Raw genomic sequence first — 15,603 nt, forward strand, 5'->3', positions numbered from 1 at the left:
TGTATCACCACGTGGCTACCAGGAGAGCTCCACAAGTTAAGAAAAGCAGTTAAAATACAGCAGGCCTACCCATCTGGAGAGAGGAGGAGAGCATTCTTCCTGTCTTTAGCAACACTGAACAACAGCTGATAAATCTTTAACACACATGGTTTGTGCGATGCCCTGTGCTGAGGCTGAGGAGATATGGAATCAATCCGAGGCTCTGCCACAGACTTCCTGTGTAATTTTTAGCACGTCACTTGAGTCCATATCCTTTATGGTAGCTCAGTGATTCACTCCTGCTTTATTTCAGTGAGAGCAAGACAACAAAATGCCTTTGAAGATCTCTATCAATCTTTTGGGGCCACACTGCTAAAGATATTTAGGATCCAAAAGACACAGAAAACTGCTTGCTTGGCAGAACCGTGAAGGGGAAATATCTCCATGGAAATATCACTCCATGTCTGCAATTTCTTCAGGAGCTTGGTGTCCCACTACAAAGGAGCTCTGGAAAACAACATTCTTTGAAATCTCTTCTTCCTTAGAAAATAAGAGAAAGAATTCCCATTCTCCACAGAAATGTTGCAAAAGTTATTAATTAAGAAAAAAAGGGATTTTATAATCCAACAGTGAGCCCATAAAGCAGATCAGTAAGTCTATTTAATTTGACAAAATTAGTGCATTTGAAAACTCAATACAATTGTGTCACCCAGAAGAAATGATATGAAGATGCTCACATCTGCAAAAAAAACATATGTTATATTTAAAGTATGGGAACTATTATATTTCCATCTTTCAATATGGGGTAATATTTTGGACTTTGAACTTAAGAATTAAGAATGAATGAATTGCTGGCTGGTCAAGGGGAGTGACTGCCTCACTCTACTCTGCGCTGGTGTGGCCTCACCTTGAGTACTATGTGCAGTTTTGGGCACCCCAGTATAAGAAAAACATAAAGCTGTTAAAGAGTGTCCAAAGGAGAGCAACAAAGATGGTAAAGGACTATAAAGCACTATATGGAAGATGTATGGAAGATGGCTAAGGTCACTTGGATTTTTCAGTCTGGAGAAGAGCAGGTTGAGGGGAGGCCTCATCACAGTCTACAACTTCCTCATGAGGGGAACAGAGGGGCAGGCACTGAACTCTACTCTCTGCAGACAGCAACAGGACCCAAGGGAACAGCATGGAGCTGGGATAGGGCAGGTTCAGACTGGATGTTAGGGAAAGGTTCTTCACCAAGAAGGTGGTCAGGCACTGGGAAAGGCTCCCCAGGGCAGTGGTCATGGCACCAAGCCTGCTGGAGTTCAAGACACGTTTGGACAATACTCTCAGATACACAGTTTGATTTTTTGGGTGGTACTTTGAGGTCCCAGAGTTGGACCTGATGATCCTTGGTTGCTTCCAACTTGGCTATTCTATGTTACTAAGTTTGAGCTATCACCTTGACCACAGCTTAAGTGATTGATAAAGTAACAGGTTGAAGCTATTACAACAAGTACAACCATGGTACCCTGTCATTTAGCTACTGTATTAACATAAATCAATTCTAGACATATTTTTCTTCTGCTATAATATACCCACCACATAATCTCAGGAACAAAATAAGAAATCAGAGGGAACTTTGACTTGAAAAAAACAGTGTAAGCATTCTTACATGTTTAGATAAATGCATGCATGTGCATTAATGATTGCATAATTAAAAATAATTGAAATAAAAAGTATTTAAACATAGGCCTTTGCCATTTTCTGCTGTACAAAATATCAGTCAATGAGAATCAAAAGTGCTCTGGGAGCAGACTTATGAGTTTGTTGGTTTGTATTACTTCATGAGTGAAATACAGCTGTTTCTCAACACTTGCCTCTGAATTGTGTAGTACCAGAACAATATTCTTCTGTTTCATCTCAAACAGCCCACTGGGGTTTCAGTGTATTTATAAGGGAAGAACGGAGCTAACAGGGTTGCTGTAGAGGAAGGGCACACACTCAAATGTTATACCATTTTACATTGGCACACTGCAGCATTGACACCACCTCCCACAAGATCATGCTTCGAAGGAAATCAATCTGCAGATCTGCTATCCTGCATTACTATAAAAATAGACAAAAAATAAAACATATTCTTGAAACATGACTCTGTGCTGCACATTAATCGTGTGAACCTATGCAACCATCATATTTGTCTTTTTTTCTTCAGTGGACTACTTCACCTTGCTGATGCTTTTCAAGCAGTAAGGTGCCTACAGTGAGACAGTCTATTAGAACTGGAACATTAAGCCATGTTGAAGACTTGCCAGCTACAAGCTTCCTGGACTGACAGTGAACTACCTACAATATAAGCAAGCTCTAGTTGTTAATAGTTGTTTCCCTACCTCATTTGCATAGTTTACTTATTATCTTGCAACATTGAGTGCTGATTAGAAGATTTCAAAATGGCAGGATAAGTCTGAGGAAATGATGTATCCAAATTCTAACATGAGCAGAATGTGATTTTTAAAATGCCTTCATATTGAAAATACTCAACTCACTGCTTCTAAATGTTACTGTATGTACTATTCTACATGGTATGCTGAGTGCATTTACATTCTTGTTTCATGCAGGGAGGTCAAAAGAAGCATTTTAATGAATCAGGTCCAATTAGTTCACAAATGAATCCTGACTCTTCCCATCCTTGACAATACTCCATCAGACCCAACCTTAATGCTAAAAACAAGATGTGACAGGAGGGCCTATCCAGTAGCAGCAAAGGTCATGTGTTTGCAAGTAAAATGCATTGCAAGTGCTTTGGGTACTTAATGCTCAGAGCAGTGCAAACTTAAAACCTACAGCTAGCAGGTTAAGGTGCTAGCATTTCCTGCCTTGCTGACTTGGGTTGCAAATTTTGTCTGAGGCAGAGCTGTCAACTTGAGAGCTCTTGAGAGGTTTAATATTTACTCTTCTGAATGTGGAAGGATAGTATAGGTATGCTTTTATCTGTATTAATTTTGGTGGTGAATTTGAGATTATGCTTGTGTCAGGAAGAGTGCCATCAAGAGGATGCAAAAAGCCTCTTTCATATGATTACCGATATGCTTATTTCTGATCTACAGCATCCTTTGCCTTCAGGGAGTGGGCCTTTCTTGAGAAGAGACTTCTTGCTAATATTTGCTGGTATAGACAATCTCATTTCTATTTATAACTTTCCTTTTCTTGTTTCAGTTCAGGGCCTGGAGATCCTCGTCATTACTATTACTTGAGTCTATTCAGTCCCCAGGAAAAAGGCTAACCCAAATATAATTTAAGAGATGGTCTTTGACGGATGAACTTATAATCTTCACAGATAAGATATATCAAGTATGGGAAGCAGAAAGAGACACTACTCCCACTTTACACATGAGCAACCATGACAGAATGATAATGATTTGTTCCAGGTTAAACAGCTAGGATAATAATGTAAGTGCTTTCCCCTCAATACTACCTTTCCAAAAAGGGTACATACAGTGTTCCTAGAAATACGCACGCAGCAAGTCACACCTAATTTGAAATGTCACCAGTCTGCATAACCAGCTTAATCACAACAAATTCTCATGGATCACCTGTGGGTTCCCACTTCCCAGGAGGGAAAGAGAGAAAGAAGAGGGAAAGATGAGGGAAATAAAAGCTAACTGGATTGTATTCTTTCAGTTTTCAAGTGATGACTCTCAATGAGGGGGGAAAAAAGTGTTTTTCTATTATAAGATTTCAGTGTCAAGCTGTGTGCTAAGCCACAGTGATATACTAAAACAAACAAAGCTTTCTTTCAGAGTCCAAAGAAATTAACCTGACCAAAAATATTTTTGGAAGAATTTTCTGAGACATGAGTAAGACTTTCATGCTACTAGTATTGGTCTCTCCGTGCTGGTAGATCTGTTACAAGAACACTACTTTGCACTTATTCCAGGTACAGGCTGTTAGAAGTATTTTGTTAGCAGTAGTTACAGAGGAGTCCCCTTCTGTTGTGCCCTTTGTTTCTCGCATCTGTGTAAAGCCTTTCTGGGGCCTGTTTCAGATTCCTATCTTTTAATCAATAATATACGAATGAACATACAGCAGAGTAGTTGGAAACACAGAACAAACGTTACAGGTTAACAAGACAGTGTGACTTTAACTTTGTATATATATAATTTCTCCCTCTTCCCATCATGCTCCCTGGAGATCACTAATGGCAGTTGCGGGGGTTAGTAGAAGGAGGGCAGAATAAGACATCCAGAGGCCACTCAACACCTGGTATTATCAGGTAACTTGATGCCCTTGACTAGACTTTAATCAGATTGCGCAGCTACCCTCTAGTGAACTGAAGTGGACTCTGCAACTTCAAACCTTGTAATTTATGGCTAGTTGCACAGAAGTCCACATCTGTAAATTTCTGCTCATATCCTACTCCTGAAAACAAATCAGAAAGAACCACTTAGGAATCCTCTTTGTAAATTATCAGTACTGAAGATATAGGAAAACAGATAAATGTTCTCCTTAATTTTGGCCAATTATCCCCCTGGCAGCACACAAGAAGCAAAAGTACTGACAAATTAAATCTAAAATTAGATATATTTATCTCATTACATCACTGTTTCCCAACGTTCATCTTGCATGTAAAGCTGCAAAGGTTGGTCTTGGATATTTTCCCCACCCTTGACCAAAACTTGGACTCTCATATTTGGACTCTCTTTTCCCTTGCTTAGAATGCTACGTCACAGTCTCTCCTCTTCCGTATCTGTCCCAATCTCCCTCGTTATAAGCCACAAATTATTCCTAGACTCCCTTCTCATATTTTTTCCTACATCGCCTCTCCCTTTCTGCATTTCAGCAATCAGTCTCACCACTTTTTTTCCAAAAAGCCCTCTAGTGCCTTCACTTTGTAGACATCAGAGTACCTCCAAGATCCCAAAATGCTGCACTCTCCAGATTTCACCAGCCACAGCAGCCACGCTCACACATTTCACATGTATGAGTTTTTAATTGGACAGCGATCATTAACAAATAAAGCAAAAGACAATACAGCAGACATAAGAAACAGCACCTACATGGGAAGCACTTGCAATTGGAGGCAGCAGCACTTTGAAAGGCAAAATAATGCTGAGGCAAGCTAAGAAGTGCCCTCTGGCTTTAGCACCATAGCTGCTTTGTGTCCTTCTTTTCTTTCTTTTAGCCTATGGTACTGGTTAATGCTCAAGATAGACAAATAGAGCTTACAGGGAGAACTAACCCAAACAACACAATGTCCATTACTTGGAGAACTCCTATGGTAGGGGACATATCACATAAGATTTCCCAAGAGTTGCAGAAATGGGAAAGGGAAAACAAAGGCACAAAAGGGAACACTGTGAAGGGGAGGCATTTTTCAGGTTATTCAGGAATGGCAAGGAGGAAGAAGGAAGCAATATGCTCCTTTAGGAAGCCCCACATGACTTACATGTTTTAGTTCTCAGAAGCAACCAGAACTTTGGATGCTTACTTGAAAAGCTGAAGTTTCACACATTACCTCTCACTGACATTAAGCTATTTCACAATTATCTGAAAGTTTTAACAGCTCATTAGGATCCCTCAAAACAGAGTAACAATCTTTGGCCATGTGAGCTTACTTAACCCCATACAAAGTGGCCTATAGAATTCAACCTAAACATAGAGATACTGAGAGTAATGTAATACTAATTGGAAACGGGATACATTATCTACTAGGAATTGCAAGTTAAAGTTTGTCCCTTCAACACGAATCCTTGGTGACAAATAAAGACACTCTGTTGCCGAGGTAAGAGAAAAACAACTTTTTGAAGTCAATGCCTCCTCATAATCCACATTTCCCTGTACTGTATTTCAGCAAGTTTGCAATCCTCACTTCAAAGGTGATATAATTTTCCCAAGCCTCTCCCTCAAGAGGTGTGTGGTTTTTATTATAGTTTACTTAAAAGCAGAGACTTGGAATCAAACCCTGGCAAACACAGTTACACACTTTTAGAAGTTTAATGCTGTTTTTTTTTGTTGGTCTGGGGTTTCTTTTGTCAACTGTTTCAATAATTTGAAAAGCATGTCACAACTTAGAGTGCCACCTAGTTTCTAACCAAAAGGTTACTACCAGGTAATAGAGCTCAATCTGCTTTCACAGTGTCCTTAAGGGGAAGGAAAGGTTCAGTCTGCTAACACTCACCCTTTTGTTGTTCTCTTCTTCTTGTGCCTTCCTGAACTCGTGCTCTAAGGAGCAATCGATATCATTGAAGAGGCCCACTTCCTCGCAGTTCTTCAGAAAGCGCGTTGGTGTAGGAGTCTGATCTGAGAATATGAAAAGAAATGATCACTGATATTTAACATTTAAAAGAAAGAGAAACTGTCTGCCAGAAGAAGAGAGACGCTAGCTAACCTCTTCATGCCATCCCACTCCTACCACATCATCATTAAAAACAAACCACACAGTACTGAAGTTTGACTATGAACTGCAGACAGACAACGCTTGCCAGCAGCATCTGAAAACAGGCAGCAGTCATCGTTCAACCAGAAAGAAAACAGGCCAGATTTTCACAGAGCATGTAACACAAGTATATATCCTTAACATGTGCAAATGGTCATTTAACCACGCATAAACCTCCAGGAATAGGCACATGCAAAACAACACACAGTCTGCATGGCAATGCATGTTTCCACTGCAGCATACAGGTAAATGTGGCAGATGTACAGTAGTTAATGCCTTCAGTGCTTGAAACCACCTCCAACATGCACATACTCTGCAACACATGGGGAGTTAGCCATGGTATGATGAAGTTCTGATTCTAATATGATTTTTGAAGGAATGTAAAGCTAAGCTTTGACCACAAAGAAGCCTTCAGGTATTCTTTTTACCTAAAAGTGTTGATAATACATATAAACTATGAGATCTGGAGTAAAACAATTTTTAATGCATGCCTTCATCTTGAGGAATTTTTTGCCCTCTCAAAAATTTTAGGGAAGGATAAGATTCTATTTAACGTCACAAGTTGGAGGGAGTCAAGGTACAAGGTTTTTGCCTTCTTTTCAAAAACCTGCAAGACAGATGAGCATAACTGCCCTGTGGACTGTTGCTCCAGTGATGACCTCAGCTAGTCTTTCTCCAGGAAATGAGAAATCAAGCCTAAACTTGGGAGCCAGCAACTCTTCAAAGACCAGCTCTGAGGCAACTCTACTCATTCTGAGGCAAGATCTTCACTACTCCACATCAGCTTCCTCATCTCCCCCAAAACTACAGTATAGAACCATATTACCAAACTTATATTAACAAAACCTCCTCTTGCATGGTAGTTTCTTATTGTAGCTCAATATGTTTTGTAATACCTAATTTCATGGAAAAATTGGACTGTCTTCAAAACTCATCTTCTGCACAGTCATTGACAACTATCCTATTGTTTGAAATTAATTCTTTAAAGAATGAAAACTCTGTCACACTAATCCCAGTTGCCCACACTTGGCCAATTCTGACCTCAGAAGAGAGCTTCACACCTCAGTGAGTTCTGGAAGGAAAAAAAAAAAAAAAGTATTTTTTTGCACCTAGCTAAGCTTGGTCAATTTCCAGTACAGGGGGACACAATGAGCATTACATGATCAGGATAGAAAAACAAAGCAAACAATAAACAAAAGGTAGCACAAAAAGAATGTACACAAGAGAAAATGCAGTTTCCACTTGGAAACTGGGTGGGAGGGATCAGTCTCCTCCCTTGCGAAATCAAAGTGAAGCTGAGTTCTACCTGTAGAAGGCATGATACTACAGGTTTGACCTTCTTAAGTAATCTAAGGGATAATACACTGGTTTGAATTTATGTTCCATCAGAAATATATTGATGTAACATTGAAAGCAAGTCCTTAATGTTAAAGTTCTGGTTTATTTCTTTTGGCTTGAGCATTATACTTGTGAGCGTAAGGGAAACAAATCTCAAGCGTTTGGGAATGCACACATATTTATCTATTAGTTTTCACAGCTGACTACTGTATTACCAGAGTCAGAAATACAAGACTTTCCAAGACTCTCACAAAAACTCAGCATAAGGAGCCAAGTCAACCAAGTGCTGACGTTGATGGGGACCGAGGGCACTCAGCACTTCACAGGTCCATACCCTAAACAAGGGCTGCCAAACTGATCTCTGGGGTAACCTCACTGAACTCAGTAGATTTTCACCAGAGTTTTCTTTGGACCATGGACTGGAATTTGCACTGGAAATTCAGTGCACTAAAAAGCAGGAGCAAATGATTTTATTTCCAAAAAGGATTAAATACTACTATAGCAAACACCACAATGGCTTTGCAGAAAAACAGAAAGCTAATCATTGCCAAGTATGTCATAAAGGGTATGTTGGTATTTGAATGTGAGGCAAATACACAAAACATCTTTTTTTAGAAGTGGTATATCCATATCAAATGAGAAAGTTCTCATTTTCTTGACCAAGATGAGAAACTAGGGTTTCATAATAAGCAAGCAGATAGCACCACTTTAACCAAAACCAAAAGTCCTAAATTTTCTTCAGGGGGGCATGGGGGAAGGTAGGGAACAAGGTGGGCAAGAATACACTAACATAGAAGAAGTCTTGTTATTTGTGTTATTTCTCATTAAGGCACACAGCCCATCAAGAAATCAGGCATTACGACAACAGAATATATCAGGTCAGAAGGCAACTTGATGGGTAACAAAGCAATTATAAGATAGGTGTAACTGAAGTCAGTATGATTGCTCCTTATCTGCTCAGCATCTACTCCATGAATGAAAGACAGAAAAAAAAACTCAGTGAAATAAATCCACTTTAACAGTGAAAACAAACAATCCAGAGGAAATGTACAAAGGTTTCATACTGCTTTTTCTATGTGTACCAAAAGTGTATCTTCTGTGCCATAAGCAGACTGAAATAATGAAATGCATTGTGTTACCTACATTGAAACACACTGAGCTGTGGTCAGTCTTTCCAATTAACTGCTTTATTATCTAAAAGTATCAAAGCTGGTAGATTAATGACACTATTTACATTACCTACATATCAACACAGTGATCATAAATGACTACATCAATCTCCCCATACAGTTGGTGTAGTTTCTATGATCCAAGAATCTAACCAGCAAGAATTCAGAGCAAGATTTTATTACATCAGAGTCCTCCCTTCCCTCCTCTCCTCCCAGTCAAGGCAGAGAGGAAAAAAAAAAAAAAAAAAAACAAATGCCCTGAACTCCATCCACAAACCTTCTGGAAGCCAGCTCAGCCAGATGTAAACCAAGAGCTCTTTCTGCCTTGCAATACTTCATCCTTCAACATTCATAGAAACCAGAAGTCCATGAAACCTCTGTGTTTATATGAGAGCAGAACTGATAAAGATCCCAACTTTAAAATGTTGAGACTTTATACATAGTACAGTAATTACACTGCATCCACTGATTCCAGGACTTCAGGGTTACCAAACCCAGTGGACTTCCTTTGCTCCTGAGGCAACTATTTTGCCCCTAGAAAACAAGTTCTCCCTCAGAAGGAGGGAAATTTTTTAGAAGAGATTACTTTCAACATCACAGTTATTTTTTAACCTAAATTAGGCAAGCTTTTATGTTTTAATTGGGAACAGTATCACAAAGGAGACCCTAGCATAAGTTACACATTCAGGTCTCCTAGAATTAACAAAATATTCCTAATTCTCAGCACTTAAAAATGCATTAATAGTTCCAACAGCTTGTGCCTGACCTCACTGTTCCCTGTTTGGTACAAACAAACCTTTTGTTGCTATCACTAGCGCCCACAACTATTGCAGGCTCACTGAGAACAGGGCTCTGGTTTGTTGTACTTCAGCAAGTGGATGTGCCAGACCCATCTGGACCAAAACTCAGACAGAGCTAGCACCACTCTCAGCATTCCTGCTGAGGACATGAGTTACTGTAGGAAACTGTCCTGCGTGCACACTGTTAACCATGCAGCCCAGGACTTCAATGACCTAAGCTGCATTTTGAACTGGGCAGTTCGGGATTTGGCTCAGTTTGGGTTAACTGTAGGTATCTGGCTGTTTGTTATGTTTACCAGCCATCCCAATCCAGTCCTATTGTTCAACAAATAAAGATCTTTCCATCTCAAGCTGCCACCAGCACTAGTTTCCTGTGTTTTCAGGCACCTCCCTCCAGCTAACCTGTTCCATCTGACAATTACTTAAGAAGTTATTTCTATCTGACCTTTACCATTAGGTTGAACACAGAACCCACCAAGTTTCAGACTGGGCAATAAATATTTTGTTCAGCCTGTTACTTAGATGAATAATCTGACTCTCTAATTACATAGTCATAGCCAGAAAGGCTGCAAGAAACATTAAGTTCAAATAAACCTCAAAAATGTAAATGGACAACATAAAAGCCCCAGAGCAAGATCAGAAGGTATAATCTTGTGCAGATCCCAACTCAACCTATTGTATATTAAAGGAGGAAAGTCAGCAATCAGATTTTGAGTGGAACCTGATACACGGAATATATTTTGGCTGGCGATAATTTGAAAATCTGCCCTCAGCGTCTGAAGTGATGCATCTTGCTTCTCCAGGCATATTGAAAATATGCTGTAAGGCTATGGGAAATCTGAAGTCCTCAATAAAGAAAAATATTCCGTTAGATATTCACTATGCTTGGCTGTTTGTTTCTTTTTTCTTATCTTTTTTTTTTTTTTTTTAATTACAGAAACAGCCTCTGAAAGGACACTAATTCTCAATATACTGCTTTCAGACCAACAGCCTTACTAAGTACAATACCATCAAATGCAACGTTAGCTTGCTGTATAGAGATTTTATATGAATCATCCTGAATCTATTTTGTAAAACTACCTCAGATCCCTAAATTTCATCCATCAAAGCATGAATGAAAACTTTAAAAGATGATACCAGTTAAGAAAAAAAAAAAAAAAATAGAACAACAAAAAAAAACCTTCCATATTCTTAGAGTTTGTATTGACCATTAAACTACTGCAAACATTATTCATCCTTAATAAAAGCTATCTAACAGCACAGCTCCAAAGTGTAACTTGATTCTTCATCTTTAAAATGTTTAGTCTGATGTGCAGTAATAACAGCCGTTTGGCTTGTTCAGCTGTGGGCTCTGTTGAAGTTATATACTTACCCATGTTATACTTTCAGGCAATGATAACAAAGTCAGAGTAACAGGTCTAGGACTGAAATTTGAAGGGCTGCCCATCAAACAGCCACAAGAGAAGAGGAATGTCCTGAGAAAGTCAAGAAAGTTTCTTCGTTGATTCAGCAGGATACCACCCAAGCGTATCAAGAAGTTCAAGGTCGAGACCTCAGGTAGGTGACAGAAGAGTAAAGAAGAAAGACGTGCACCTAGTGGAACTGCTCTCAAAAAGGGGCTCACAACTGTGTGCTCCCAAGAACTTTACTTCCAAAAGACTCACTGCGTAATATACTGGTTGGGCTTTCTGTGAGGGTATACGTACTGGGTGCAACACATCTTCAATCACTTTTGGTTGCTTGGAAATTTTTTGCTCAAATTTTAGAAGAAAAGAGTGCAACTGACACTTCATTATTTGGTAAAGAGAAAGATACAGAATGGAAAAAGAAATCAAAAACTATTATATCCAATCATTTTGAAATCTACAAAATTTTTTTCTAGATAAACCTCCCTGTATAAGTCACAACAAGAAAGAAAATGAGTCAACCAAGGATGACATGTCACCTCACTGACACAGGTGGTACCTGGATAAGTAATGCGTTTGCACCTTTGCAGATACTCTTTTACATCTAAAGACTTTCTGTCTCTACAGTGGGTTTTGCTATAAAATAAAATAAAATAAAATAAAATAAAATAAAATAAAATAAAATAAAATAAAATAAAATAAAATAAAATAAAATAAAATAAAATAAAATAAAATAAAATAAAATAAAATAAAATAAAATAAAATAAAATAGAGGATAGGATTTTGGTAAGCAGAATGAGGAAGAAACAAGGGTTCCATACAAATAATCCTAGTCTCCTTTTCCCCTGCTCTCAGTAGTTTTGGAAGGGCACTTCTCTTTCCCCTCTCAAAGATGGTAAGGTTTCACTTCTTCCCTTCTAAATCTAATATATAAGGAATCTCGGTGTCCCTCCCTCCCAAAGTTCAGTTCCATACAGCTTTTTAGTACTTACCTGGAGGGAACAATCTGTCCCACAGACTTTAATATTTCAGTGTTGTGAAAACAACAACAAAAAGCTTTGACGTGCTTAACAAACTACCGAGTTTCAAAGCAATGTAATGTTCAGCTAGAACATTACAACAGCAGAAATGACATTTATTTCAGTCAACATAACTATAAAGTTTCCTACAAGGATGACTAAGTCATAGAAGTTTCACAAGATACTCTGTGTTAACTTGAATGGCTCTCCTTTGGCTAAGAAAGGCTGAAATGGAAATTGTCAATGACTCTCTCCCCATACTCACAGCAAGGCTTTAAAACAAAAACAAAATACACACATGAAAAGGAACAAATAATATTACTAATCTTTTTCTCTCTTTTTAAATGAACATCATTTTATTCAACAAAGCAAACACTTACATTTTAATGAAATGACCCTTGTGGACTTTCATCAGAGAACATAAACCTGTATAGTGAACCTACCTGAAGTTCCTGAATTAGTTCAAGATTTGCCAGATACAGTAGAGCTTGTTCTTCAGTCAGCATCAAAAAATTGAAGTAAATATAGTGGAGCTAGTTGATAACAAGGAAAGCTCTTGGCCAGACATACCATATTAATCAGCATAACACCAATAATTTCAGTTGGGTCATGGAACCTTGTTTATTAAATATTGACCCTGGCTACATAACAACATATACCTTTATATATAGCACATAATTTTACCTCCCACAGGCAAATTGATATTTCAGATCTCATCACAGATTTCACATGAAAAACATGTTCCTACTTCCTGAATAATATTTTGGTCAGTTTCTAAGATATTATATTGGTACAAAGTAAACTCCATTAATTTTAGTGTCTACCTCCAATAATCATTCATATAAGATGTGCTTAGCACATACTAAATATTACTGATGTTATATTGACCCCAGACTGGGGCTTAGTTATGTCTTAAAACACTGAAGATAATACTAATGGCTACCTGAAAACATACGACCCATTATTTTGCACACACTAGTTACAAGTTTTTCACTTTCTTTTTGGAATAATGAATGGATTCAAACACAAAATGACACATTAAAAGATAGAACACAACATACTGGAAAAAAAAAATGGACAGACTGACTTCTTGACAGCTTAAAAAAAATAAGAAAAACAACACCACTCAGTAACATTGCACCTGGCTTATTATAGGGCAATTGCTGCTGCAATTCTTTGAAACTACTGATGACAGAAATAATTTAAAAAAAAAAAATCAAATGAGCAAAAATGAAAAAAAAAAAAAGGAAGACATGAAGACAAATGTCTAAGAAAAAAGTCTGTCTCTTTTTCCCATATATCATTAATTTTTCATTACAAAATCTAAGAATAAAGCATCTTAAACTTTAAGGTATTTAGATTTCCCCAGGGTTTAGTTGGGTAATGAAACAACCATTTGTCTCCCTTCAGTGAGGGGAAGATCTATGATGCTGCAAAATGACAAACACATCCACCAAATGAACATAAAAACAAAAAAACATACACTACAGCATCAGGTTGCCAGGCCATTTTGCTCAGACATGCTTGCCACAGTCTTTGAGAACATGTATAGCTTTTCACTCTCAGTATTACAGAGGATATTCATACACAAAGTGCAAATAATACATCCATCAGAAACAATGTGTAACCCTATTAACACAAAAATCTGGACTTCTACACACTTAGTTGGCTATCTGCAGGTCTAGGGGCCCTGCTACCAGTGGCAGTGGTGGAAGCCAGTCCATTTTGCTGCAAAAAGCAATCCATCAGAAGGAATAGGACAGCTGTATCATAGAAGTTACCAAACATAAATGGAGCTAATCTACTCAGGGGACCCTTGATGATCAAATGTACTCCTTAGAAACCACCCTAGAGCCAAACTCTTGCCAAACAGAAAGTTCTAACAAAATTGAGCACTTTTGCAGGGTTCACATTACAGATGTCTTCAAGCAGTTTCACTGCCAGAGGTAACTGCCAAGTGCAAGAGCAGCACTTTCTCATTTGTGCTTGCAAACACAGGATTCTGTGGGCATAGCCAGCACACACACACTTTATAAGCCCTGCTCAACGTACTGCATACTGGTTCTTTCTAATCTTAGTCCACTATGGCACCTGCGAAACTAAGAGGAAAAGAAATTCAATTTGGGGCGAGGTCTACCTGATTTCTTACTGGTAACTAAAGTCCCAAATACAAAGACCAACAAAACAAAAGCCAAATCAAGTATCTGCAAGCAATTACTACTGAACCATGTTTTTCATAAAAAATGGAAGCGGTCAATACATAAGAGTTAGCCTGTTGGAGAACCTCTTAACCGTGATATGTGGGCATCTAAAATAGCCAGAGGTGGAAGAATTTCTGCTTATAGAAGAGGAGAGAAATGGCAAAATTAGGGTTAGTTTGACTTTACCCGGCAGTTGCTGAATGCCAGCAAGCCACCAATGTGTTGTTACTCCAACAAGAGTATGAGAAAACCACATAAACTAAAGGCTGCGATTGCACATAAGGATAGTTCTGTATCCAATAACTTCTTTGTGTGATTTGGGAGTGGGGTGGGGGGTGGGGAGTGTGGAGATAAATGGTTAATTCTAGGGAGAAAGAGTACTGGATATTACCCACTGGTAAAGGTTTACCTTTCTTCAACTGGAGGATTTACAGCTATTTACAGTGGCCAGGCCTTTATGAAGGTGGCTCACATAAAGGTGGCCTGTTACAGCTGCTGAAGTGAGCCTGTCAAACTTAAAATAGTGAGTCTTACAAGAATGGTACAAAGGCACTTCATTAACACGCTCGCTGCTGGGCTCCCAGGTGACATGCGCTTAAGTGCCTGTATTTCACTTGCATGTTGACAAGGGAGTCAGTGATAGAGCTGCCAGCATGGCTGAGGTTCAACAATTTCCTTCCCTCTTATGCCAAACCTGTGGGAAGGCATAAGAATGGCAGCTGTCTTTTTGTCCAAAGATACACATTCTAGCTTATTCTACCTCTACTTGTTATTGAAGTGGAGCTGGATTTTTTTTAACCAATCTTGGAGGTATTTTGCCAGTAGCTTTCCAGTAGGAGTCATGCTTTCAACATCATCTGAATAGTTATCTTGACTCTTGAATTTGTGTCTTCTTACCTGATAACATATTATCTGTTTTTATTGAAGGAAACTTCAAAGTCATTTCATGTTTGTGCCTGTGAATCATCAGATGATCCTCTGTTGGAAAACGCTGTCAGGCAAACAGAGAGAGAGGGAGGAAGGAAAAAAAAAAAAAAAAAAGAAAGAAAAAAAAAAAAGAATTTAATTCTCTAATAAACTTTTGGCATTAGACAGAATTTCAAAAATGAGAGAGAGAAAGAAACGTATCCTGCCAGAAATGTGTCCAAATGGCACAGGAACAGCAAGTGAATATGAGTAACAAGTATCTGTACTCAGAAATATATTTGCTGCAGTTCTTTTTGGGGTTACAAACAGAAAGGGGTTATGTATTTGCTTAAAAAAGTTGCAAGACCAA

The 15,603-nt window shown here is 38.5% G+C and overlaps 1 protein-coding gene across 4 annotated transcripts in view; it reads right to left on the reverse strand.

The window, feature by feature from the left end:
• Positions 1-15,603, reverse strand: part of CREB5 (cAMP responsive element binding protein 5) — a 260,054-nt gene that overhangs the window by 199,069 nt on the left and 45,382 nt on the right. For all 4 annotated transcript variants that reach the window (XR_011806957.1, XM_038174831.2, XM_072033516.1 and 1 more), the window contains exons 3-4: positions 15,225-15,318; positions 6,137-6,258 (exon numbers count right to left, since the gene is read on the reverse strand). Coding sequence is in view for 3 of the 4 variants with exons in the window: in XM_038174831.2 (XP_038030759.1) it covers positions 6,137-6,258; positions 15,225-15,318 (216 nt within the window). In the remaining variant the exon portion in view is untranslated. The remainder of the gene's footprint in view (positions 1-6,136; positions 6,259-15,224; positions 15,319-15,603) is intronic.

The sequence above is a fragment of the Anas platyrhynchos genome, chromosome 2, assembly GCF_047663525.1.
Source record: "Anas platyrhynchos isolate ZD024472 breed Pekin duck chromosome 2, IASCAAS_PekinDuck_T2T, whole genome shotgun sequence".
In the NCBI taxonomy this organism is placed as follows: Eukaryota; Metazoa; Chordata; class Aves; order Anseriformes; family Anatidae; genus Anas; species Anas platyrhynchos.